Raw genomic sequence first — 26,093 nt, 5'->3', positions numbered from 1 at the left:
ATCCATTGGTGAAGGAAAACAAGGCAGGGGAGAAGGGGAGCAGGACAGGGGCTCCTGGGCTCCCTCCTGTCCCTCCACTTGTACCTCGGAGGTTCCAAGAGATAGGACTGATGCTCAACTACGTCCTCTGGTCACTCCCAGGGATTCAGGCACCATAAGCCTGAGTTAAAATAGACCTGCTGCTGGGTGCAGTAGCGCACGCTATAATCCCAGCAGCTTGGGAGGCTGAGGCAGGAGGATCGTGAGTTCAAAGCCAGCCTCAGCAAAAGTGAGGCCCTAAGCAACTCAGTGAGACCCTGTCTCTAAATAAAATACAAAATAGGGCTGGGGATATGGCTCAGTGACTGAGTGCCCCTGAGTTCAATCCCCGGAACCCCCCACCCCCCACCCCCCAAAAAAGACACAGCTGCTGCTGCTTCAGGTTGTGGTGAGAAGCTCCGGCCTTTCCTGCCTCGGTTATTTATGTCTTAACTTGCAAGTTTCATGATTTCTGCACCTTCCTCCCACCCAGCCAGCACCGTAGTCAGCCGGCCTGGGGGAGGCTGGCCTGTTGGAACAGGTTTATTTTCAGTCACCAACAGTTCAGCTACTCTTGGGGTTGAGTGGTGGGTGGGAATTTCCTCTAGAAATACAGGCCGCACAGTCTACCTTTTGAAGGTCAGACCTGTGGTTCAAGTCCCTTCTTGAAACCTATCATCTGGCCCGTCTCCTCAGCACACACGGCTGTGGCTGGAAAGTAAAAGTAACCACGTGGGAATTTTCCCAACTGCTCGACAGCCTGAGCTAGCATGGCTTATCTCCCGCTGTGGCCTCGGTGACACTGCCGCCTCACACAGCCTGGGAAACTCCTCTGTGATGCTTGGGCCACACTCTGTACCCATTCCTCTCTCCAGTCTACTCAAAACCCCACAATGGCACCCTCCCTGCTAAGAGCTCAGAGTCAAAGCCATTTTTGTTGTTGTTTTTTGTTACCAGGGGCACTTAGCCACTGAGCTACATCTAGCCCTTTTTTTTATATTCTATTTAGAGACAGGGTCTCACTAAGTTGTTTAGGGCCTTGCTAAATTGCTGAAGCTGGCTTTGAACTCGCAATCCTCCCATCCCAGCCTCCCAAGCTGCTGGGATTAGAGGTGTGCACCATCATTCTTACAATGGTGTAAAATGCCCTCTGACACCTGGTCCCCACTGTCCTGCCTAAATGTCCCCTCAGAAGCCATTTGAGTTCCCATCCCCCTGACCTGGAACTCCCAGCTCCCCTCACCCTGCTAAGCATTTGTTATTTTTTTATAGTGTTGTCACCTTTAAGGCCTACAGGTAACACTTAGGTGAATGCCAAGGATGAGGAGTTTTGAGTTTGTTCCTGACAAATTGCAATGTTTACTGAATGAACAAATGATCTCCTCAGAAACAGCCCAAAGCCATTTGGAGTTGAGTCTGAGAAAATTACACCAGGGGCACCATTCTAGGCACAAACGACTCTGTCCTATTTCCCTGACCTGCACTCAATCACTTACTAGGTGTACAACTTGGCCAAATATATATGCTATATAAATAATTACATATTTAACTTTTTAAAAAAATTAACTTAGTTTCTAATTTTTTGAGGTTGTTGTAAGTAATAACATTCATGAAATCATGAGTTTAGTGTACTGGTTATAGTTTTTCCTATAGAGTTTTAAATTAAATGCAAAAAAAAAAAAGTTTTTTAAATGTTTTCTATGTGGCACCCAAAATTATCTCATATGCTTTTTGTTTGTTTGGTCCTGGGGATTGAACCTAGGGTTGCTCTACCACTGAGTTACACACCCAGTTCCTTTTTATTTTTTGAGACAGGGTCTTGTTAAGTCACCCAGGCAGGACTTGAACTTGCAATTCTCCCTCCTCAGCCTCCCAAGTAGCTAGCATTACAGGAGCGTACCACTGCACCCAGCGTCTAAACTGTTTCCAAAGGAAGTCTTTAAAAAGTTGTAAGATTCAAATTTGGGCCACATTAGATGCTCTCAAAGAACAGGGATAATTCCATTTGGTTCTGGGTCATGTACAAGAATGTCCTTACTATGGGATGCACCCTAAAGTACTCAGGGACTGGAGTCCTGAGATGTCTGCTACTTTATTTTTGAATGGTTTGGCAAAATAAAGAGACAGAGATGGTTGGAAGACAGCAGGGTAGATAAAGTCAACTGCTGAACCTGGGGCTATGTAGACAGCGATTCACCGAACAACACCGCCTTCTCTTAGGCCGAATATTCTCATAATAAAAACCTGGGGAGGGCAAGAAAAAAAAGTCCTAGGCAAGAATAGCATCCTTGGAACCGAAGGGCTGCTGCCTTAGGGGAAGTCACACCCTGAGCTCTGTCTTCAAACCAGACTCATTACTTTATGAGCACGCCCTGTGTAGCCCAGGGTCACTGTGTGGCCATCCAGGTGGCCAGCCTGCCACCTCCACTGCCCTCACCTCCTCAGCCATTCCCCAGGCTGTCCTCTCTGTGCATTCAGAATGCACAGGCTCATCTAGGCCCACCCCAGCCAGGGGTTCCTGGATACAAGGCCTGTCAGTCCGTGCCCCTGGGCCTGACAGTCTGCTGACAGGTCTCGGTGGGTCCTGTCATTCCTCCCTCATCAGCATTTAGGAGAGCTGACAGGGATGGCTCATGTCCTGGTTTTTTTTTTTTTTTTTTTTTTTAATGGGGTCTCTGAGGACACACCTGAGTCCTTTTATTTCTATGTCCAGTGCTCAAAACCTCTGTTGCCCCTGGCTAAGGACCCAGGTGTCCCGCCCTGGCCTCTCCCTGCTCTACGTTTTCCTTGAACAATATTAATCTCCTGCAGCCTCAGGGCCTTCCCATGGCTGGTCCCTCAGTCTGGAATGCCATTCTCCAAAGGTAACAGGGCTGTGTCCTTGACACTCAAATGCTGAGCGGTCATCTCCTACCTGAGGTGGCCTGCCCACCACTCTCTCTACACTATCTTCCCTGACTACGACAGCTTCACTTTGAACTCGGGGTGTGGCCTTCTGTAGGGCTCACTGTGGGGCCCAGCCGGACCAGGAAAGGAGAAGCTGCCTTTGGTCAGATGTCCCTGGGCCATGGCTGGGCACTGGCTGCCTTGAAAGGACCCCTGGACACTGGCAGGTGCAGCTGCCTGAGAGCAGCAGAAGGAGAGGGGTCTCTTACCCATGTACAGATGGTCCTCATTGGGGTCATCCAGGACCTATTGGCACAGCCACCAGGAACAGGCCAGGACACGAAGCAGAGGAGAGGACAGAGAGAACCGACATGAGCAGGGAGGAGGCATGGGAGGGTCCCCTCTTCCTAATTAAGATGGAAGGCCCAGGAGGACTCCTCAGAGCGCAAGATCCAAAGAGTGGAAAGTAAGCACCCCCAGCCCAGTCCTCGAGGTTTCCAAGCACCCAGAAAGGAGGTGACCACAGGGAGAGGCAAAGCCTCTTCTGGCACATGTGGGTAAGAATCCAGCCCATCTCCTAGGAGAGACACGGACTGGTCTTCAAGATGAAATTCAGAGCCCATCTGGCACTAGTGGCACCTCCATGAGGTGGCCTTGTCCCTCCCTACCCCAGCAGGAAATGACATTTCCCTGTCCAGAACTGCCTCTCACCAATGGACAGCACAGGGGTAACCACCTCCATTATGTCAGTGGTGTCTGAGGCAGGGCTGGGCACACGGGAGGTGCTCAGAGACACCTCGGGAATAAACAAGCCAACAGAACGGCAGAATCTTGTTGGGCAGAGAGACCAGATACCACAGGACACTAGGGAGAAGGGAGACTTTGCAGGACTCAGGGCCACTTGCAAACCAACTGCCCATGGAACTTCCTCTAAGATGGCCAATTCCAGCATCAGGGAGTCGAGAGCATGAAGCTTGGCAGCCATGATGGAGGGAATGACCTGCAGCTGCCATTTCTCTCCTTGGACAGACTAGGCCTCCCACCTCTTCCCACATTCTCCAGCCACCCGAGAATCACCAACAGGCTTGGGAAAGGTGTGCACCCAGGCAGAGCTGGGGTGCACCCAGGCAGAGCTGGGCTGCCCATCTGGAGCCCTGCGCCCCTCCCTGTGGGCAAGTCAGACCCGGGCCTTGCCCACCTAGGGTTTAGGGTCTGTAGGTCCCGGACAAGGTATGGCAGTGGCCTCCCACACACCAAAGGCAGGAATGTGCTCCCCAGGGGCCTCAACCTTGTAATCCTCCTGCCTCAGCCTCCCAAGTTGCTGGGATTACAGGCATGCACCAGAGCATATGGCAAGATTATTGCTGTTTTTAAATCAATCAATCAATAATTTTTAAATGTCTCAGTTTATATTCTTAGAAGTAATATGAATAAATATAACCTACATAGGCCACAGTGATTTGGGCCTTTCAATCATCTTTAAGAGCATAAAGGAGTCTTGAGATTAAGATTGTAAATACTGCTGACTGCAGCAGGGGTTGGCAAAGGTCAGCCTGCAGGCCAAATGCAGCCTGAATCTGTTTTTGCAAATAAGGTTTTCTTGGAATTTATAGCACATGTGTGTCTGCTTCTGTACCACAACCACCCACAGGAGTGAGCGAAGGCAAACCTGAGTGGCTCTGGACCTCAACGTCTCCATCTGTAAAATGGGAATAAGGAGGGGTGACAGTGACACAAAGTAACAATAGTTAGGGAGCCTGAAGCAAAAGACCACTTGGCTCTGCAGCGCCAGGTGGTGCGACCTGGCTCTCCCTGGAAACCAGTGGCTTCGAAGCATCTGGGTATTCACAAAGCAAGGCCGGACCTCCATGCCTCCATCCTCCACACCCCACCCCACCTCACCTCCACCAGCTTCACCACATTGGGGTGGTCCAGTTTCTTCAGGATGGCGATTTCCTGGTACACCTGCTCAATGGGGCCCCGGGGCTGGATGCAACCTCCAGGGGCAGGACGGGTGCCTCGGGGTGGGGGGCGACCTGCAGGAGACACAAAGGCCGCCCAGGTCAGGGCAGAGAGACTCCCCCCTGCAGAGGGCAGCTGCGGGGGGGTGGGGGGGGGCAAAGGTAGAAGCACTTAGCAGGGCAGGAGCAGCTGCTGCCACCAGGGGCCCTGCAGTGAATGCTGGTGAAGACTCAGCAACAAAGCACCCATCACGCCACAGTATAGAAAAGCTCACGGGAACAACACCTGCATCACTTCAGTAAATATTCTTAAATGAAAGTGAACACAGAATGTCCGCAGGAGGCCTGGCACTGTCCTCAGGGGGGAGCTCTGGGGAGGGAGGGGACACCATACTTGGGCTCTGTCCTTCCTTGCCCCAGCCGCACACAGGGTGAAGGCCCCGCCCACCGCACTCACGTGGAAAGCCAGCCTGTCGGATCAGCTTCTTCTTGGACAGCACTTTCATCGCCTGCAGAAGAAAGGCCCCAGGTCCAGTTAAAGCAGCAAGGAGCAAATGTGAGGAAAGGCTCCCTCCACCCCAGGCCTGGCGGACCTCCTGGCACCACGACAGCCTCGGGACAAGGGTGAGCTCCCCATCAAAACAGGGGCCAAGCATCCCTGGGTTCCAAGGAGGCTGGACCTGGAACACAGCTTGAAAACCTCAAGCCTTTGACTCTCTGCCCCTGAATCCAAACGTGAGTGGGCTGCAGGGATGGTGAAGAGGGCTGAGGAAGGACGTCACTGGATGCTCTACACGAGGGAACTGAGGTGCCAAGGAGCACCCCTTGCCAAGGGCACATACTTGGCACCCGCTAGAGCCAGGTGTGAACCCACATTGGACCACCTCCACAGGGGCAATTCGCCCAGCTACTGCCCTTTTCTCAGTGCCACGGAGGAGGCAGAAGCTGCATTACTTCACCTTCCCATCTTGCCCTCTGTCCAACGGGAACCCTGCTTCCTCCCTGAGGTGCTACGAAGATGAGTCCACAGATCTGTCCATCTTCCAGGAAAGTGAGCTTTGCTTTGGATAAGGAGGGGCCCGGGGAGGGGAGTGTGGGTACTCACATAGTACGTGTTGTCGTTCTCATTGTAGGCCAGCTTGACCACGCCATAGGAGCCCTGGATAAAGGGAGATGCCCGTGATACAGCTGCACAATGAGGACCCTGACGCACAGGCTGCAAACCACTGCCTATTGGTCAAATGTGCCCTGAAACTGTATTTTGTTGGATCTGCAGTTTCTACAAAGTTTGAATTTAGTTGACAATATTTGAAAAGATTTGATATTAAAAACCCACATTTCTGGCTTCTTTTGAAAAAAGCTGGGAGGTCTAACCACATGTAGATATCATTTCTCTAATGTTCACCATTGATTTCACTATTCCCTACTTTCATACCTAGGCTGCCTTGCTCAGGAGCCCTCATTTCCATAATTTAATGCTTTGCCACAGTCCTCACTGCTCTCTAGTATCTTCCATCTCGCATCCACGCCCACTTATATTACTGACTTATTCTCTCCTGGCATTTGGGCTTTTGACCCTGTAATAATACTGTTCTTTGGCTGAAACAAAACAAAAATACAGATGTGAGAGTAACTTCAGGGGGAAAAAAATCTACTAATGGATGCATACAATCAGCACAGCAATATGGCATTGCTCTGGAAGCTTTCTGAGCTTTTGCAGAAACATTTAATTTTAATATACAAAAACAGAAATACTAGACCATTAAAAAAATACACTAGACTGTCACGAGCCATCCATGGGCTGAGTGGGGGCTATGTTGCACACGGTAGCCTAATGAGGGGATAAGTCTGGCATTGGGAAACTCCCGTGGCACCCCCACAGGGACTGTGTGCCTGACGCAGGTGCACTTCCCCCTCAAACTCTGCCAGAGATCCCACACAGAACCTGAGATGGGTGTGGCCTGCCAAGATGTCAATAAACCTGCTGACTGAGACATCACAGGCAAGACTCCGCTCTTGAAACCTTATCCCTGCCTTTGCCGTACCCCCTTAAATAAATGACGGGAGCCATCTTTTCTCGGTCCAGTTGGTTGCTCCTATTACTAGACGCCCCCTCAGCCTTGCCTCCAAAGACTCCTCTCTCCACTCCCAGCTCCAATAAACTCCTTCCACAGTGTCTGAAATGTCCCTGGTCAAGGTGGAAAGACAGCCCAACTCCTGGGGTATTTACCTTTCCAATTTCATCCTTCAATGTGTACTGATTCAGCTGCACACAGTCCTAGAAAGTAAGTAATTTAAAATTTGTAACAGATACATTTTCCACAAACTGAACCCCACACACACAAAACCAGGACCCAAATCAAGAAAATAAAAACTCCCAGCTCCCCAGAAACACCTCCCAGGCAGTGTCCCTTCTCCAGAATGACCTCTGTCCTGACACAGATCTTCCTCATTGCTGTGCTTTGTCCAACTGTGATCACACAGGGCTGGAGGGTGCAGCTCAGTGGGAGAGCACATGTTTATTCAGCAGGGCCCTGGGGTGGATCCCCAAACCCCCCCCCAAAAAAAAGTGGGGGAGAAATCATATAATATGCAGTCTTTAATATCTATTTTTATAAGATCGTTCACACTTTCAAAAAGTAAATTTTAAATTTAAAAAGTATTCATGTGTCAGGTGCAGTAGCACATGCCTGTAATCCCACTGACTCAAGAGGCTAAGGCAAGAGGATTGCAAATTTGAGGCCAGCCTCAGCAACTTAAAAGAAATAATCATGTAAGCTGGGGTTGGGTTCAGTGGTAGAGTGCTCGCCTAGCATATGTGAAGGACTGGGTTAGATTCTCAGCACCACATATAAATTAATAAAATAAAGACCCAATGACAACTAAAAAATATTTTTTTAAAATAAAGAAAGAGGAACGGCAGCATGGTGTCCCGGGCCAAACGACGGGCCTTGGGGAACGGAGCCCCGTGGCCTCCCGGAGACCCCATCCGGCACGACGAAGAAGAAGGGGAGGATGAAGTCGAGGATGAAGACGAAGATGATGAGGATAGTGACGAAGAAGAGGACGAAGACGAGGTCCTTGATGAGGAAGTGAATATTGAATTTGAAGCTTATTCCATCTCAGATAATGATTATGATGGAATTAAGAAATTACTGCAGCAGCTTTTCCTAAAGGCTCCTGTGAACACTGCAGAACTAACAGATCTCTTAATTCAACAGAACCATATTGGAAGTGTGATTAAGCAAACAAATGTTTCAGAAGACAGCGATGATGATGATGCAGATGAAGATGAAATTTTTGGTTTCATAAGCCTTTTAAATTTAACTGAAAGAAAGGGTACCCAGTGTGCTGAACAAATTAAAGAGTTGGTTCTAAGCTTCTGTAAGAAGAACTGTGAAAAGAGTGTGGTTGAACAGCTGGACAAGCTTTTAAATGACACCACCAAGCCTGTGGGCTTTCTCCTAAGTGAAAGATTCATTAATGTCCCTCTTCAGATTGCTCTGCCCATGCACCAGCAGCTTCAGAAAGAACTAGTAGAGTCACACAAAACTAATAAGCCATGTGGGAAGTGTTCTTTCTACCTTCTGATTAGTAAGACATTTGTGGAAGCAGGAAAATCCAATTCCAAAAAGAAATGGAGCAACCAGAAGGATGAATTAATGTTTGTAAATGCAGAGGAAGAGTTTTTTTATGAGAAGGCAGTCCTGAAGTTCAACTACTCAGTGCAAGAGGAGAGCGACACTTGCCTGGGAGGCAGGTGGTCTTTTGATGATATACCAATGAAGCCCTTGCGAACTGTGATGTTAATTCCAGACAGCAAGATGAGTGAAATTATGGATAAACTGAAATATCATCTATCTATCTAGTCCATTTTTCATGGACATTGATGGGCTTATTTTTGTAAAATTACCAGAAAACCCAGTGGAGATTTACTGAAAAACTCATGACTTTATTCATATTTAAGTCCTCTACAAAAGTAGGGTTCTTTTCCATGTGTCTATGACACATTCACAAAATATCTTTTTTTTTTTGGTCAAATTATGAATGGTTGATTAAAAACTTCCACCAAGAAGAAAAACATGGAGTAGTAATTTGAAGAATTCAATAAAACTCCTATTTTTAAATAAATAAATAAATAAAATAAAGAAAGAAGTAATCATGCCTACATTGTCATGCAAAAATACAAAGGGGTAAAAAAAATCTCTGCAAACTTGGAGGTAGACAAAGGTTTCTTAGATCATACACAAAAAGTACAAAACACAAAAGCAAACAAATGATACTTTTGACTTCACTGAAGTCAAAACTTTCGTACCTCAAGACACTATTTTAAAAGGTCTGGTGGTGTAGCTCAGTGGGAGAGCACTGAGCATGTGTGAGGCCCTAGTTTCTATCCCCAGAAATGGGGGGAGAGGGGGTTGGAGAAAAAGAAAAGCCAAGGCCCACACTGGCTGAGAGGATTCATCACACATACATTAGACAAGAAATGAAATCCAAAATAAAAGAACTCTGGATCCTGGACTGGGGACGCAGCTCAGTGGTAGAGTGCTTGCCTACAGTGACGAAGCCCTCTGTTCACTCCCAGCACAGGAAAACAAGCAAACTAAACTCTATGACTCAATAATAGTAAGTCCAACAACCCAATTAAAAAATGGGCAAAAGTTTGAACAGAAATTTCCCCAAAGAAAAATAAAACAAGTGGTCAATAAGCACATGAAAAGATCATTAGTCATCAGGGCAATACACACAAAAGCCACAGGGAGAGGCTGGCAAAAATCAAAACTGAGCAGACCAAGGCTCAGCAAGAATGCAGAGCAGACAAAAGCCTTAGCATTTGGCGGTTTCTTAACACACACCTACCATATGACCCTGCCATGCTGCTCCAGGTCATTTACCCAGGGAAAATGAAAACATGCTTCATTGGTAATGCTCAAAAACTGGAAGTAACCCAAAAGTCCATCAACAGGTGAATGGACAAACTGTGCCTCATTCATATGATGGAAGGATTCTGCATAAAAAGGCACAGCTGATCCACCTGTTCCTCGTACCCACAGGAGATTGATTCCAGGACCCCCTGCAGAAACTGAAATCTGCAGATGCAGAAGTACCCTGCATAAATGGCACAGCATTTGCATGTAACCTCCCTCTTATGCTTTAAATCATCTCCAGGTTGCTTATATGTTTAATGCAATGTAAATGCTATGGAAGTAGCTGTCATGTGGTATTGCTCAGGAAATAATGACGAGTTGGGGGTGGTAACACACTGAGTTCAGATGTACTTTTTTCTTTCCATATATCTTCCACCCCAGGTTGACTGAATCTGCAGCTCTGGGGACCATCACTATACAGAGTAACATGGATAAATTACAAAAAACTAAGCTAAAAAAAAAAAGGGTGCATACTAAATGATCCCACCTCTATAAAAATATAGAACTTGCAAATTAATCTCTAGTGATAAAAGAGCAGATCAGCAGCTACTTGGGAAATGAGAAGTCAGGGAGGACGGTTGCAGGGCATGTTAGAGAAGCCCAAATGACTGGTTGTGCTGATGGTTTCACAGGTGAAGTCATGTATCAAAACTAATTTTTTTTGGGGGGGTACCAGGGATTAAACCCAGGGACATTTAACCTCTGAGCCACATCCCCAGACCATTTTTGTATTTTATTTTAGAGACAGAGTCTCACTAAGTTTCTTAGGGCCTCGCTAAATTGCTCAAGATCCTCCTGCCTCAGCTTCCTGAGCTGCTGGGATTACAGGCATGCACCACCTCACCTGGCTCAAAACTAATTTTTGTTCATTTGAAACATGCAGTTTTTGATTTTACCCTTCACTTCCCTCCCCCATGATTCTAAGCCTTTTCCCAAACCTTGATACAAGTTCCGCATCCAAATTTGCAGGCCTTTTTTTGGTAAGATGCCCTGTAGAAAACAGAGTATTGCCTCAGGGAGGAGCTGGGGCCATAAATAGTGGCACCATACTACCCCATTTCTCAACTTCCTTTTCTCTCTCACTGAGAGGGTCCTGCGATGGTCCTGGTTTCTGGCCTGCAAGTCACCTCCAGGGCTCATGGAGCCCCTCCCAAGGGTGGAAGCTCAGGCTGCTTCCAGCTTCCTCTCCTGTGCTGCTTTCATTCCCCTGAGCCCTAGAGGGATGTGATGAGCAGTTCCAACAGTCCAGCCCTAGCTTCCTGCCGCTTCACGGCTGCAGGCTGACTCCATGGCCTGGCCTTCAAGGGCCCCTAAAACTCTGACCTTGCACAAGGCACTTAGTTGTCCACCAAATACTAGTTTCCCCCTTTCTCCTTCTAAACAGACCTCTGGGAGGCAATGTCCCATCTGGCAAACTTCACTTCCAGCTTATTACAGCTTAGGGTGGCTGCGTGGCTGTGTTCTGGCCAGCAGGTGGGAGACAGGCAGGAGTTGGTGGATAGAACTTGCAGGAAAGAGGACTACCTTAGGAGGCAGCCACTTTCTGCCCTTCTCCCCAGCTCCCTCTTCCTGCCTGGAACACAGCTGTGAAGGCAGAGGCCACCACCACAGAACCACCACACCAAGTCCCCAAATGCCTGGCACCAGATTTATTCTGCATGATAAACAAGCCCAGTTGCCTTAAAGCCACTGTTCCGGGAAGGGGAGTGTCTGTAGCATGGCAGCCCTCATTATGGGCCTTATACTCCAGCTAACTAAACCCCTGACTCCCCCATCATACCTTCCACCCTGTGGCCTTTGCTCAGGGTGCAGACTTCCCTACACTGACCTTTCTATGTATACATGTCCAATTATGGAAGCTCTACCTAGCCTTCAAAATGCAGCCCCTATAGCCAGGTTGCTCCTTTAAAACCAGCCAATTAAGAGTTTTCTTCTAATTCAATTATTATTGTTATTATTTTATAGTAGGGATTGAAACCCAGGAGTGTTCTACCACTGAGCTATATCCCAGCACTTGTTAACTGTTTGAGACAGGGTCTCACTAAGTTGCCTGGACTGGCATCCTGCCTGAGTCTCACAAGTCACTAGGATTACAAGCACTGTCACCATACCCAGCTTTCATTCGTTTTTGTTTGTTTGTTTTGGTGTGTGTGTGTGGTGCTGGGGATCGAACCCAGGGCCTTGTGCATGCGAGGCAAGCACTCTACCAACTGAGCTACATCCCCAGCCCCTCATTCCTTCTTAATATGCTATGTTCAAGTTCCTCCTGTGCACCAGTGCCTGGGCCAGCTGCTGAGGACACAGCGGTGTGGCAGCAGCTCTCGGGGAGCGGCGGCTCCAGCCTGGGGGAGACAGGCAATAACAACCAGAGAAACACACAGGTCATGAGAGGCTGAGGAGCACATGAAGGAGAGAAGGCAGGGCCACAGGAGAGAGGGCTGGGCTGCTCTGGAGGGGACCCCAGTCCTGACAAGGTCGTTGGATGGAGCTGGCCTTGGTGAGCCAGCAGCAGAGGGCAGGAGAAGGGTGAGGGCAGATCACAGGCCCCGGGAACGCGGTGGGATGTGAGTATGGATTCACCTCCCAGAAGCGATGGTAAGGACCCTAGGAGAAAAGGCGCTGCCTCAACCATGCGGCAGGGGGTCGCCACGAGGGTTCTCTCTCGGGACTGCCATCTCTCTGCACCTGCACACCTGCCAACCCCCAGCACCTGCATCCATCTTTCTTCTTTTCTGGTGCTGCGGCGGGGGCTGGAGCCAGGCAGGAGCATGCGCTCTAGTGCTGAGCCGCACCCCCCAGCCCTTGCCTCACTTGGCAGGAGACCCCCTGGCTCTGGAGATGCTCTGGTCACCCTCACCCAGGTGGCCTCCCACCCCAGCGTTCCTCACAAGGACGGATGGCAGCTTGAGCAGAGCATTTGGGGCTCCCTCACCCTAGGCTGGGCATTGAGGCTGCTGGGCTCCGTGTGCCCAGGGCTCCCCGAAGCGTCAAGGCCGCTGCCCGCGCACCTTTGCGGACTTCCTTCCAAGGCGGACTCACTCCCCGCCACCCTGCCAGTTTCCTGGGGTTCCCTCCAGCTCCACGGTTGCACGGGATCCTCCTGGGATGCCCAGCTGACCCAGACACGGCGGTGGCAGCTCACACACCTGCATCCCTGTGATGGAGACGTGGTGAGACTCCACGGTGGGCCGCCGGGGCAGCCGCGGCGAGGACTGCGGGGAGCTGACGGGCGAGTAGGGCAGGGACGGGTAGATGCAGCGGCCGTTCATGTCCAGGCTGCTGCTGGCCGCCGGCCCACCCTGGGACTGCTCCTGCAGGGACAGCTTGCGACCTGAGAGGTGGGGCCGGGCCTGGGGCCCCGAAGCATCGAGGGGGGCCTCTCGGCCATCGGCCTCCAGGGGCTGGTCCCTGGCCAGGCCGAGGTCCACAGCACCGCCCGGCTCACAGTCGGTGACCACGATGAAAGACTCCATGCCCAAGTGGATGCTCAAGGACGAGAGGCCCCACAGGGCCTCACAGGGCTTCTGGCCTTCACTACTGCTGCCCCCGCCCCCCAGCTCATCCTGGGGGGCGGCCGGGTCACTGCTGGGCTGGCTAGTGACACATGATGACATGGTGCGTGCAGCCACTTCATCCAAGGGGCCTGGGCTCTCCCATCCGGCAGCAGCGCCACCTGCAGAGAAAAAGAGAGTCAGAAAGCAGGGCCTAGGGGCCCAGGCTGGGGCCTAACCTCTGCCTTGGATTCACATCCTAAAAAAACAAAATCCTGCAAAACATGATGTGATCTAACAGCTGCACTTCCTCCTGATAGGCCCTCCTCATGCACCTCGATGAGGAAGGAGTCCAAATTCAATTCCTGCAGGAGCCAAGTAACCTCCAAGAGAGCACAGGCCCTGCAGAGCTGGCAGCTACTTCTGGCTCTACCCAATTGTTGTTTCCTAATTATTTCAAATATTTTTAAACACTGGGTAAGCCAAGTGAAACACTTCCACCTGGCTGCATCCTTCCCAAGGCAATGATCCAGACAGCACTTTACAGTTTACATGTATCAGTATGATGTCATAACACCAGAGGTTGTGAGTCTGCTGTTATACCCCTGTGTTGAGGAACTGAGGCCCAAGAAAGGGAAAAATATTTGTCCAAGGAGTACAAGCAGCTGTCTGGTCTGGCCTAGCCTCAGCAGATGATGCTCAACTGAGAAGTGGGGGTCAGGGTCTCATCAGAGAAAGGACAGTCACCAAAAGAATGGTGTGTGAGCCAGGGGAGTTGGAGGCTGAGGCAGGAGGATTGCAAATTCAAGGCCAGCCTCAGCAACTTAGCAAGATCCTGTCTAAAAAATAAAAAAATAAAAAATAAATAAAATGGCCCGGGGATGTAGCTCACTGACAAAAAGCATCCCAATACCAAAAAAAAAAAAAAAAAAAAAAAAAAAAAAGGCCAGTGGCGAAAGACTTTGACTTGCATGATTCCATTGATATGAAATTTCTAGAACAGGCAGATCCATAGAGACAGAAAGATGAATGGTTGCCTAGGGCTGAGGAGAACCTGGGGAGGAATCAGGAGTGGCTGCTTAATGAAAGGTGGGGTTTCCTTTTGGGGTGACAAATGTTTTGGATCTAAACAGAGGCAGCAGCTGCATAGTCTTATATAAGTGCTAAATGCCCCTGAAGTTTGCTTTAGCTCAGTGGCAGAAAGCTTGTGTAGCATGTACAAGGCTCTGGGTTCCATCCCTACCACTCCCCCCCCCACACACACACACACACACACACTCACAGATTACTTCCATGTTATGTGAACTTTTATCTTGATTTTTTAAAAAAGAGAATGACACTCTCCCTTAGGCTGCCAGCTCCCTCCATCTCTGGGACAGAAATATTAACCTTTAGTTCATGTGTTTGACAAATTCTGCCAGACAAATGTCACAGGCGCCGCTGGCACTCAGTGAGTACATCACAGCTGTGGCGGCGGTGCCATGCTCATCACCCACACTGGCGGTGAGCACACACAGGAAAAAATGCAAGGGTGGCAGTGCACTGTCCCTGGGCCCTCATGAAATAGTCCTTCCTCCTGAGCGGGGGCACGTGGCAGGGAAAGTCCAGCGAGAAAAGCAGTGAGGGAAACAGCCTCGTCCCAGCACTGGCACACACAGCTCCTGGGGAAAGAACCTCAGTGAACCCAAGCGTGTGCCCAGAGGCTCAGCCTCGTTTACAGTAAGTGGAAATTCAAACTGCAGCGCAGTGGCTGGGTGAGCTGACAGAGCCACTCCTCTCCCTGTCAACACACCCAAGAACTGAAAGCAGGGATTCAAAGGCTCATAAGTCAATGTTCACAGCAGCGTGAGCGCGACCTACAATTGCCAAAAGGTGGAGAGAAGGCAGGAAGAGTCCATTGATGGATGAATGGATAAAGAGAATGTGGTGGAACCACCCGAGGGCCATAAAAAGGAAGGAAACTCTAATACTAAGAACCCTGAAGCCACCAGGCTCCACCAAACAAGCTGGTTACTAGGTGAGCGGTCTCACTTCCATGAGGCACCAGCAAGACTCCAGTTGGCAGAGTAAGCAAGCAGAACGCAGGTGACAGGCTGAGCAGGAAATGAGTGACTGCCTCAGGGGCACCAAGTTTCTTCTGAAGATGTTGGAAAGTTCTGAAACTAGATAGTGATGGCCACATGAAACAGTGGATATAGTTAATGCCACCAAATTATAACACTAAAAGTGGTTAAGAGGGTGAATTTTATGTTCCATGAATTTTAGCAAAATTAAGAAGAAAACTAGTGGCACAAGTTCAAAGCCAGCCTCAGCAAAAACAAGGCACTGAGCAACTCAGTGAGACCCTATCTGTAAATAAAATGCAAAATAGGGCTGGGGATATGGCTCAGTGGTTGGGTGCCCCAAGTTCAATCCCTGGTGCCCTCCCCCTAAAAAAGAATAAAACTACAATCAAAACACATTTCTTTCATCTATCAGATTGGCACGTCTGGCTCAGCTCCAGGGAAGTGGCCGCTTTCATCCACGGCTGCCAGGGTGTGAACTGGTACCATCCCTATGGAGGGAAATACGTTAGTATTTAAAATTCCAAATGCACACACCTGGGACCTAGCAATCCTGCACCTGGGTATTCCCTCCACAGACAACCTTGCGCATGCAGAAAATGATGTAAACACAACGTGATATTGGCAGTGTGGTTTGAAATGACCACCCCCGGCAAACAAAATGAGGTACATCTATCCTGGGAGAAAAGCGTGCATTTTAAGATAGGTGGTTCTATATATCTTGTGTGAATTAGTGCCAAGACACTGTTACAGGGAAAAACCAAAGCACTGGTGGCTACTGCTGGCCCAGGAGGAAAGGTCCACACGCATGTCTAGGATGGCACATGCACTGTGGATTTCTGGAAAAATACACAAGAAGACAGTAACAGGGGTTCCAAGGAGAAATAACTGTTTTGAGGGCAGGGGTACAGTGGGAGGGAATGGCTTTTCACCATCTTTTGTGCCACATGCATACACTCAATATTAAAAAATGTATTTTTATTGTTATTTTTTGGTACCAGGGATTGAACCCAGGGGCACTCAGCCATTGAGCCATATCCCCAACCCTTGTTTTTGTATTTTATTTAGAGACAGGGTCTCACTGAGTTGCTTAGGACCTCGAGAAGTTGAGGTTGGCTTTCAACTCGCGATCCTCTTGCCTCAGCCTCCTGAGCCACTGGGATTACAGACATGCACCACCGTGCCCAGCTCAAAAAACAAAAAAAAAAAATTTTGGGGGGGGTGCTGGGGATTGAACTCATGGCCTTGTGCAGGTGGGGCAAGCACTCTACCAACTGAGCTACATCCCCAGCCCTCAAAATTGTATTTTTAAAAGAAATCATCTCCACAGCCCCCACTGTTATGGCTCTGCATATCCTTTTTATGATCCGTCCAGAAGAGGAAAGCAGGGCCCTGGAGTCATACAGCTTGGGATCCTCCTTCTGGCTCACCTTAGCCTCTGGCAACCTCAGTTGTCTTATCTCCAAAATGGGCACCCACCACTGGTCAGAAGCTTCACACAAGCCAGACACTTTGAACCGCTCCTGGCATAGGGTCAGATGCTCGAAAGCTGTTCTCTCAGCTGTACCTGCTGAGCACCTACTACCCTCTGGGCTGTGGTTGCATGTTCCTGTGATGTACCTAAGGACCTGGAGAGCCCCCTGCTCCTGTGTGTGCTCCCCAACCCCGGCAGTGTGGTCCTTCCTCTCCCCTCCCAGAGCCGCCTCCGACAGGCCACCAGCATTCCTGAAAAGAAGACAGCCTGGCAGCGCCTGGGAAAGTCAATGGAGAATTTTTTTCCTTGCCAACAGAAAAACAATTGCTTATCGATCTCCACTCCAGACCAAGGACACAGAGCCAACCGCCCGTCTCCCTGGCAAGCCAGCATCTGGCCTGGGCCTCCCTCGTGGCCTTTGACGTAGCCTCAGCCTTCAAGGGCTGGAGGAGGGAGAAGTGCCAGCTCACACCTGGGTCAGGGGTCACCATGCTGGAGGGACAGGGGTGTCCAGGCCTCAGGACCCTGGCCTCAGGCACTCACAGGAGACATGTCCAGATGAGACAGCTCCAGCCCCACAGGGTCTATGCCAGTGTTAATGGCTTGGGGGTCACAGATCCTATGAGGATCTGATAAAAGCAGGCACGGTGGCACACGCCTGAAATTCCAGCTGCTTAGGAGGAGGGCCAGGAGGATTGCGAGTTCAAAGCCAGCCTCAGCAACTTAGCAAGATCCTAAGCAACTCAGTGAGACCCTGCCTCTAAATAAAATATAAAAAAGGGCTGGAGATGTGGCTCAGTGGTTGAGGGCCCGGAGTTCAATCCCTGGTACAAAAAAAAAAAAAAGAAAGAATCTGACAAAAGCTACCAACACTTTCCTCAGCAGAAAAATGTCATACAAAATGACAATAGTGGGCTGAGGCTGGGGCTCCGTGGAGCGCTCACCTAACATGTGTGAGGCATTGGGTTAAATTCTCAACACCACATATAAATAATTGAATAAAATAAAATCCATCAACATCTAAAAAAATACTGAGATGCCTGTCAAAACATACTTATTACAAAAATGTCAGGACTGAATGTCAATAAAATAAAAGAACTGGAAATTCTTTAAAAAAAAAAAAAGACAATAGCATGAAAACACAATGGTGACATCACGCTGCTGAGCACACACGGGATCAGGCACAGGGCTGACTGCTCTGTCTGGTCAGGTAACGCTCAGAGGATGTTACCTCGGCAAGGGACCAACAGCAAACAGAGTGTTTGATTTCAGGGGGTCCAGGGTTAAGAAGTCCATTCTGCAAAACTGTGTGGGTGTGACAAAATGCTGAGTCCTCACTGCTGTGCCTCCTGTCCCTCCCTGGTCCTTCCCCCAGGAAATCCAAACGAGCCCAGCTCGGAAGGCCTCCCCATGACACTCAGTGTGAGCCGCCAGACCCTTGCTACAGCAGATGGACCGGACCCCAGCCAGGACGAGAATGTTCCTTCCTCTGCCAGGAAGCCAAGTGGCACAAGCCTCCAGGAAATGCTTTCCCATCTCCTGGGGGCTGCTCCCACCCTGTGCCTGCTGCCCTCCAACCGCAGGGCTCCAGGGCAGAGCTCCCGGAGCTGCAGCACAGCAAGAAGCTGGTGGTAGGTTGGGGAGGAGACCCCACCCCAAGGGCACCTTGCTCAGGATCCCTAGGTCCCCTCGTCCCAGGTACTACAGGACAACCAAGAATTCAAAACAAGCCGGGCATGGTCCTGCTTGCCTATAATCCCAGCGGCCTGGGAGGCAAAAGGATCTCAAGTTCAAAACCAGCCTCAGCAAAAGAGAGACACTAAGCAACTCAGTGAGACCCTATCTCTAAATAAATAGAGTGCCCCTGAGATCAATCCCCAGTATCAAAAGAATTCCAAATAGCTTCAAGGATCCTGCCAAGGCCAAGGATGACACTCTCCTTTGAGATAACAGGCTCAGCCAGCCATATCTTCTCTCATCTGAAGAAACTGAGGCCCAAAGAGATCCTAAAAGAAATTTGCTCATTAATTTGTGGGATTTGTTTTCGATCTTGGTTGGTTTGTTTTCCAGTACTGTGGATTGAACCCAGGGCCTCATGCATGCTAAACAAGTGCTCCACCACCAAGGTCCATCCCCAGCCCTTTTTATTTTTTTATTTTGAGGAAGGGCCTGGCTAACTTGCCCAGGCAGGCCTTGAACTTGCGACCCTCCTGCTTTAGCCTCCTGAGTTGCTGGCATTACTGATGTGCTCCATGCCCAGGTCATTTGTTCTTTAACAAGTCATTTTGGAGGACATACTCTGTGCCAGGAAAACCAAACAGAAGTAGTTTCTGCCCTACAGAGACAACAGCCTCTGAAGTAGACAAGCATTTTAAAGAAGGAACACCCGTGATTCCATGAACACACCCTGGGGGAATGCCCGGGGCAGGGCAAGGGGCCCAGGGCAGTGTTTCAGGAAGCAGGGGAGGGAAGGCCTTTCCTGGGGAAACCAGCAGCCCCGCAGGCAGAGCAGGTGCCGAGGGGGCAGAACTTGGTCCAGGCAGAGGAAACAGCTTGAATAGGCCCCATAGCCAGAGAGAGGTGGGAGAGTGGAGGGACCCGAAAGGGGTCCAGTGGGGCTGGACAGGAGCCCAGGAGCAGAGCCAGAGAGGACAGGGAGGCTGGCAGGGCCAGAGCTCATAGGAAGCTGAGGAGGAGAGCAGAGGGGCAGTCAGGCAGAGCCACAGCCACCTCTCAGACCTTGCCATCAGGTGACTGTGTCCCCCAGAAAAGATATGCTGGAGCTGGAGCCCTCGGTCCCTCAAAATGTGGCCTTACAGGGAGGCAGGTATTTACAAAGGCATTTAAGTAAAAATGGGGGCCTCTGGGTGAGCCCTAAGCTAACAGGACCCAGGTACTCAGGAAAAAGGGGAAATGTGGACAAAAGACGGGGGGGGGGGGGGCAATGCTTCTGCAGGACAAGATGCCGGAGACCAACAGCACCCACCAGAAGCAGGACAAGGGAGGACAGGACCCTCCCTCACATCCCCGTGAAGGGACAAACTCAGCTGCCGCTCAGACCTCTGCCTTCCAGCCTCCAGCACGGGAGACAGTGCACTGCTGCTGCTTAAGCCATCCGGGCCTCGGACTCTGTGTAGCAGCCCCGGGACAGCACCCAGCACCCAACCTGCCCGGGGAGCCAAGAAGCTAGCTGCCTCCGCAGGGAGACTCGAGCCTGAGAAGCTCGGCCATGTCAGCTCGGGCAGTGGTGGAATATTCCAGGTTCTGCACCCTGGTTCAGAGTCTTATCAGATCCAGTGACAAGGGCTCATGCACCTTCTCTCCTTGAAACACATTTGTTTTTTGGTACCAGGGATTGAACTCAGGGGCACTCAACCACTGAGCCACATCCCCAGCCCTATTTTGTATTTTACTTAGAGACAGGGTCTCAACTGAGTTGCTTAGTGCCTCGCAGTTGCTGAGGCTGGCTTTGAATCTGCGATCCTCCTGTGTCAGCCAGTTTAGTTGCAGGGATCACAGGCCTGCACCATGGCACCTGGCTCCTTAAAACACTTTTGAGTTGAGGGGCACCGAAACTCACAGTGCCCAAAGACAAAGGTCTTCCCACATGAGACAGCAGGAAAGAGATCTCTGGCTTTTGAGTGCACAGACCCATCACGGTTCCTAGAGCACAAATAATGCAAATGGTGACTCTCAAGTGACATCTGGCTACTGATATGTTTTGCTTGGCATGCACCATGTTTAAAACTATTGGATTGAGAAGGCCAACATTCCAGAGCTAGGAGATTTCAGATAAAAATCAGAATTTCCAGAATCTAAGGCTAGAAATGTAGCTCAATGGTAGAGCGCTTGCCTGGCACACATGAGGCCTTGGGTTGGATTCCCAGCACTGCTAAAAAAAAAAAAAAAAGGAGCAAAACAAAATTTCCAAAATCTCTAAAAGCATCAGACACTCTGATAGTAATAGGCTGGGTCCCAGCTCTTGGCAGCTTTGGCCAGAGAAACACTCACCAGAGAGTCACAGAACTTACATCCCCCAGTACCCCACCCCAATGTCAGGCTGCAGGCCACGCCCTGTGCCCTTTCCTTATCCTAGGTCCCATGACCTTCCTTACAGGTTTCTGAGTCTGCAGCCCCTGCTTTGAGGGTCACTGGATGACAATGTTACAAGGGCATGTCTCCATGGTCACCTGCCCCAAACATCTCATTTTGCCGATGAGAAAATGGAGGCTTGTGATGATTTACTAATTTGTCTAAAGTCACACGATGGTTCCAGGCAGAGTAAAATTGCTCTGAGTTTTGTTTAGTTTTGTTTTGAGGTGCAGGGACTTGAACCCGGGGCATCGGGCATGCGAGCCAAGTGCTCAAGCAGTGAGCTACTCCTCTGTCCTGGTCTAATTTCTCAGGAAAGGACTAAACATTACAGGGACAGTCTGGGGATGGCCACATATTGTACCCTGAATAAATCTCAGGCTGGGTCAGAATCCCCAACCAAGGGGAACACGTGGCCCACACCTCTATCTTCCTGGGACCTCAGCTTGTGTCCAAAGGGGAAAAAGCAAAGGTGTCCTGCCTCAACAGCTCGGAGAAGGAACGCACAGGAAGAGGCAGAGACTCCCGAGTAACTGGAGAGAGCGTGGCTTTGTCTCTTGTCTATTGCTGAACTCCAGGGCCTAGAACTTTCTAGGACACCATTGGCATTTGATAAATATTAGCTGGAAGTTATCGTATATTTCATCTGTCCCAAGGCCACTCAGAAGGTCAGAAGTGCTCTTAGCTGGCGTAGAGTCTACATTCCAGTAGTCTGAGAATAGCAGCCCCATTTATGTCTGGGGACCCATCCCTCCATATGAGAAGTAGCCTGTGGAGCTGACCCCACCACCAGCTTCAGGATTCACACATGACTCAACCCTGGCCAGTCTGGCACCAGCTCTGGTCAAGCGATTGAATCAAGATTATATATGTGACCCAACTCAAATCTATTGGGTCTTATTCTGGGATTTTGGGGGGAAGTGTTGAAAAGAATGTCCCTCTTTCTACAGTAACCAGGGGATGGGGAAACTCTGCCTCAGAATGAAGTCAACAAGGAGAAAAGAGAGGCAATAGATGGAGAAGAACTGATTTGGCACAGACATGCCTGAAGCCATATATCCCAGGAGTTTTTAACTGCCTGAGCCAATATATTCCCATTTTTGCTTAAGCCTATTTATGATTAGCTTTCTGTCATGAACCAAGTTCTTTTTTTTTTTTTTCCCTGTTACCAGGGATTGAGCCAAGAGGCGTTTAACCACCGAGCCACATTCCCAGTCTTTTTTAAAATTTTATTTAGAGACAGGGTCTTGCTACGTTGCTTAGGGCCTTGCTATGTGGCTTAGGGCCTTGCTAAATTGCTGAGACTGGCTTTGAACTTGCCATCCTCCCGCCTCAGCCTTCCAAGCCACTGGGATTACAGGCATGCGCAACGGCACCCAGCAGAAACCAAAGATCTTGACCTACAAGTGACAGAGTTGATTGACAGAAAAGCTTCTTCACTAAGCTTCCTGCAGATATTCAGTTCCTTACATCCTAAGCCCCTCTTTAGGCCAAACTGCTAGGCATAAGCAAGTTCCTTGGCAACCCAGGGACAACCTTCATCTTGACAGGCAGAAGCTAATACTTTCCAAGACTTTTTTTTTTTTTTTTAATCTTAAAGAAAAAAGAATCAAGGTTGTAAAGGGAAGGGCTGATAAAGAAAATGAGGGAAAGGAACTGGCTAACACGCTCAACACTAGACCCCGAGGTCATGGCAGCACGGCATGCCACGGCTGTAGATGTAGTTATGGCTGACCCTGGTGGCTGCTTGGGGCTGTTCTAAGCCTCTATCAATGTAACCTTCTGAGAGTTAGGCACTGCTATGATCCCTGTTCACCAGTGAGGAAGCTGAAGCACAGAGAGGCTGAGTGACTAGCCCATGATCGCCCAGCTAATGTCTCCAGAGGGTACAGGTGTGCTCGATCACTAACCAGAAGCCAAGAAAGAACTTCAGCAGGTATCAAGTCAAACCTCCTCAACTGGGTTTAATTTATATTAAAACAAGTTTGGGCTTTTTAAATCTTTAATCCCACCACGCTAACTTAGCTCTCTTCATCTCTTCAAACCTTTGTCCAGATGCATCCCTTGTTAGGAGACCAAATAAGTGGCATGCAGGTGATCTCACACCCTTGCCTCCCTGTGTCTCAAGAGCCTTCACGCACTCACACAGCTCCTGCAATCGATGAACCAAAGGCCAAGAAGGGACTCTGAGACCTGAAAAGGGGAGGCCACCTGGCCAATGCACTGGGCAGGCCCAGGGCTAGGCCCAACAACAACCAGGGGTACTGACCCTGCAGCCCAGTGCAACTAAGGACACTTGATTTGGTCTATAATTAAGTATCATTAGAAGAAGGGGCCAGTCTGAGTCAGGCATCAAAAGCTAGGTGTACACAGGTGGCCCAGCCTTGACGATCCAGGACGCAGGACTGAGTGGCTAAGTATGGGAAGGGAGAGGCAGTGGCAGGAGGGGCCCTTCCCATGCCTTCCACTTCTCCCACAGAATTCCTCCCTGTCTTCCACGGAACCCAAGGAAGCAGCAGAGAAACAAATGGAATTTCAATTTGTAATGGAAAGAAAAAGACTTCCTCTCTAACATTCTGCAACCTGGCAAATCAGAGACAGAGGGGGCCAGCCTGGCGCCCACGGGCATCCGTGCCTTGCCCACCCACAGGCCCTCTCCCTCTCCTTCCCTGCCTTTCGGGAGTGAAGCTTAATCTAGATCCTTCCCTCCCTGCCTCCAGCACAAACTACCCCAGCAGAGAGGGCAAGGAGGGCCCCTGGAACCAGATCTGCAGGGCCGACTCCGTCCCCCACACCTAGAACTGGAGGCCAGAGAAAACGTCTGGGAGGAACCTAAGTAAATTCTCTACCCAATGAACCTTGAAAACAATACCCCAGGTTTGTTTGTTTTGTTTTAATATGGTACTGGGAATTGAACTCAGGGATGCTCTACCACATCTCCAGTCCTTTTTATTTTTTATTTTGAGAAAGGGTCTCCGGCTAAATTGCTTAGGGCTTTGCTAAATGGCTCCGGCTGGCCTTGAATTTACAATCCTCCTGTCTCAGCCTCCAGGGCTGAGATTACAGGCAGGTGTCACCAGGCTGGGCGCCCAATGCACTTTCAAAAGCTCAAAGGGGAATGTGCTCCCCTTCTTGCCCCCCACACCTAACCCCCTTTAAACTCCTCCAACAGAAGTGTGTCTCTCACACCACCCACCAAGCCCTCCCCCATGGGCTCAGTTCCTACCACCTGCCAGAGACAAGGGGGCAGAGGGGTAAGATCTTGGCCCCTGCTCCACCACCCCCATTTCCTCAAGGGACCATCCATCTCCTTTCCAGGTTGGAATTAGCATTTTTATCTCTGCAACTGCCATCTCTCAACTATTTACAGAAGCCACCAGGATAAAAGAGGCAACATAAAAATAGCGGCTTCCAGGATGGGGTGGGGGTGGGGGCACCACAGAATCTTCTAAGTTTCTTTCTCTCCTTGTCCAAAGGGAAAAGAGGTTTTTCTTTTCCAAAGGGCTCCCCAACAATTCACAGACCACTAACCTGGAAGCTCCTTGGGGCCAGGGACCAAGTCCCAGTGTGCCTCAGTTCCCCAGGGCAGAATCTGGTCACCAGACCCCCCAAATAGAGGCAATTGACTGAATGATCATGGATCATCATCAAGGTTCCAGAGCCAGGGCTGCAGAGAGGCAGCACCCTGCCCTGCCCTGCCTGCCCCTGTCACTTCCTGGGCTCTGTTTAGTCTTGCAAAATATAAGCCACTCCAAAAAACCAACCCAAACAAAACTCTGGCTTTTTTTCACTGCTTAAAATGTTTCGTAATTGGGAAAAAAAAAAAATCAGCAACAACAAACACGACTAAAACCAAAAACAGTGGTGGCTAAGATGATCCCTTCCCGATTTTGATCACTGACATCCAGGCAGGGAACCAGGGGCCTGGGGGCTTCCCAAGTCTCAGCGCTCGCCTCAGTTTAAAGAAGGCTTTTTGGGCTGGGATTGTGGCTCAGCAGAAGAGCGCTCGCCTAGCACAGGCGAGACCAGGGTTCAATTCTCAGCACCACATAAAAATAAAGGCATTGTGTTGTGTCCATCTAAAAAAAAAAGATTTTAAAAAAATAAAGAAAGAAGGATTTTTGTCATTATCGAGGCCCATCAGGGAGGAAAGAAAAATAATAATCTAAAACCTTATTTTTTTTTTTTTTTGCAAAAAAAAATTATATATATATATAGCAAAATGATGTAAAGATGGTCCCCATGCTTACCTCCTGGCTCCACCTGAGAGAAAAGGACATGATCTACCAGCATAAGAAGCCCAGGCACCTGAGAGCTCAGGATGGGAAGAGGTGTCAGCAAATTACACAGATCCCAGGGGACCTTGGGCCCGCAGAGTAGCCCTTCTCTAGAAAAGTGCCCAGCACACAGAGACCACTACGCAAAGCCATGGTCCCCCTTCTCTCTGGGACCCCTTCCCATCTTCACAGGAGGCCCGAGGAGCAGCCTGGCCTCCATGGTGTGGTCCCAGGGCTTCCATGGTGTGCCTCCCAGCACCACCACCTGGGAAGACCCGGGACATTCCACACCTGGCCACAGCTCCTGGCACTGGCCATCTGGTGAGGTTTTCTCTACTTTGAGTTGTTACTTCTCTGGAAGAAGTTTCTCGAAATACAGACCCACAAAATCACCGAAGGAATCACCAGGATGGAGTGAAATCTGAGTGTCCTGAGAAGGCGCACCTGAGGACTCAGGGGGCCGTGGGCTGGAGGGGACTGGGTTCTCATGGACATTCACCAAGTACAACAAGTTATATGATCCACTGTGTGAAAAATCCAGAACAACCAAATCCTAAAGACAGAACATGGGTCGGTGGGGGCCGGGGCGGGGCTGGGGCAGGGGCACTGGGAACAGGAAGGGACTGCTCTACAGTACAGGGTTTTCTTTGGGGATGATGAAAATGTTCTGAAACTACACAGGTTGATGGTGGCCTGGCACCATGAATGTCTTAAAGTGCCACTTGATTGTTCACTTTAAAATGGTTAGATTTATGCTACAGGAATTTTTCCTTTACTTTAAAAGAAAGAGCCGGGGATGTAGGTCAGTGGAAAGAGCATGGCTTAACGGGAGTGAGGCCCTGGGTCCAATCCCTGTCTCTTATTACACATCTAGATGTGTATAAGAGAGTAGTTGTCTATACT

General features: G+C 49.7%; 2 protein-coding genes and 1 non-coding gene across 9 annotated transcripts in view; 1 reads left to right on the top strand and 2 right to left on the bottom strand.

Annotated features, from left to right (window-relative positions):
- Window positions 1-13,466, bottom strand: part of Camkk2 (calcium/calmodulin dependent protein kinase kinase 2) — a 30,758-nt gene extending 17,292 nt beyond the window's left edge. For all 7 annotated transcript variants that reach the window (XM_015502483.2, XM_015502487.2, XM_015502485.2 and 4 more), the window contains exons 1-6: window positions 12,940-13,466; window positions 7,096-7,143; window positions 5,971-6,024; window positions 5,323-5,374; window positions 4,807-4,940; window positions 3,174-3,210 (exon numbers count right to left, since the gene is read on the bottom strand). In XM_015502483.2, coding sequence (XP_015357969.1) covers window positions 3,174-3,210; window positions 4,807-4,940; window positions 5,323-5,374; window positions 5,971-6,024; window positions 7,096-7,143; window positions 12,940-13,407 — 793 coding nt within the window. In that variant the 5' untranslated portion in view covers window positions 13,408-13,466. The remainder of the gene's footprint in view (window positions 1-3,173; window positions 3,211-4,806; window positions 4,941-5,322; window positions 5,375-5,970; window positions 6,025-7,095; window positions 7,144-12,939) is intronic.
- Window positions 665-8,940, top strand: LOC107156421 (BRCA2 and CDKN1A-interacting protein-like). The gene is made up of 4 exons (XM_048785581.1): window positions 665-669; window positions 2,351-2,354; window positions 2,557-2,559; window positions 7,780-8,940. The coding sequence occupies exon 4, from the start codon at window positions 7,790-7,792 to the stop codon at window positions 8,732-8,734; it is 945 nt and encodes a 314-aa protein (XP_048641538.1). The 5' UTR covers window positions 665-669; window positions 2,351-2,354; window positions 2,557-2,559; window positions 7,780-7,789; the 3' UTR covers window positions 8,735-8,940.
- Window positions 11,945-12,018, bottom strand: Trnaa-cgc. The gene has a single exon. It is a non-coding gene; the product is annotated as a tRNA-Ala (tRNA).
- Window positions 13,467-26,093: the final 12,627 nt, after the last annotated feature.

Source organism: Marmota marmota, unplaced genomic scaffold, assembly GCF_001458135.2.
Source record: "Marmota marmota marmota unplaced genomic scaffold, marMar, whole genome shotgun sequence".
Taxonomy (NCBI): Eukaryota; Metazoa; Chordata; class Mammalia; order Rodentia; family Sciuridae; genus Marmota; species Marmota marmota.
The sequence above is the reverse complement of the archived record's forward strand: the minus strand, read 5'-3'. Positions and strand labels throughout refer to the sequence as shown.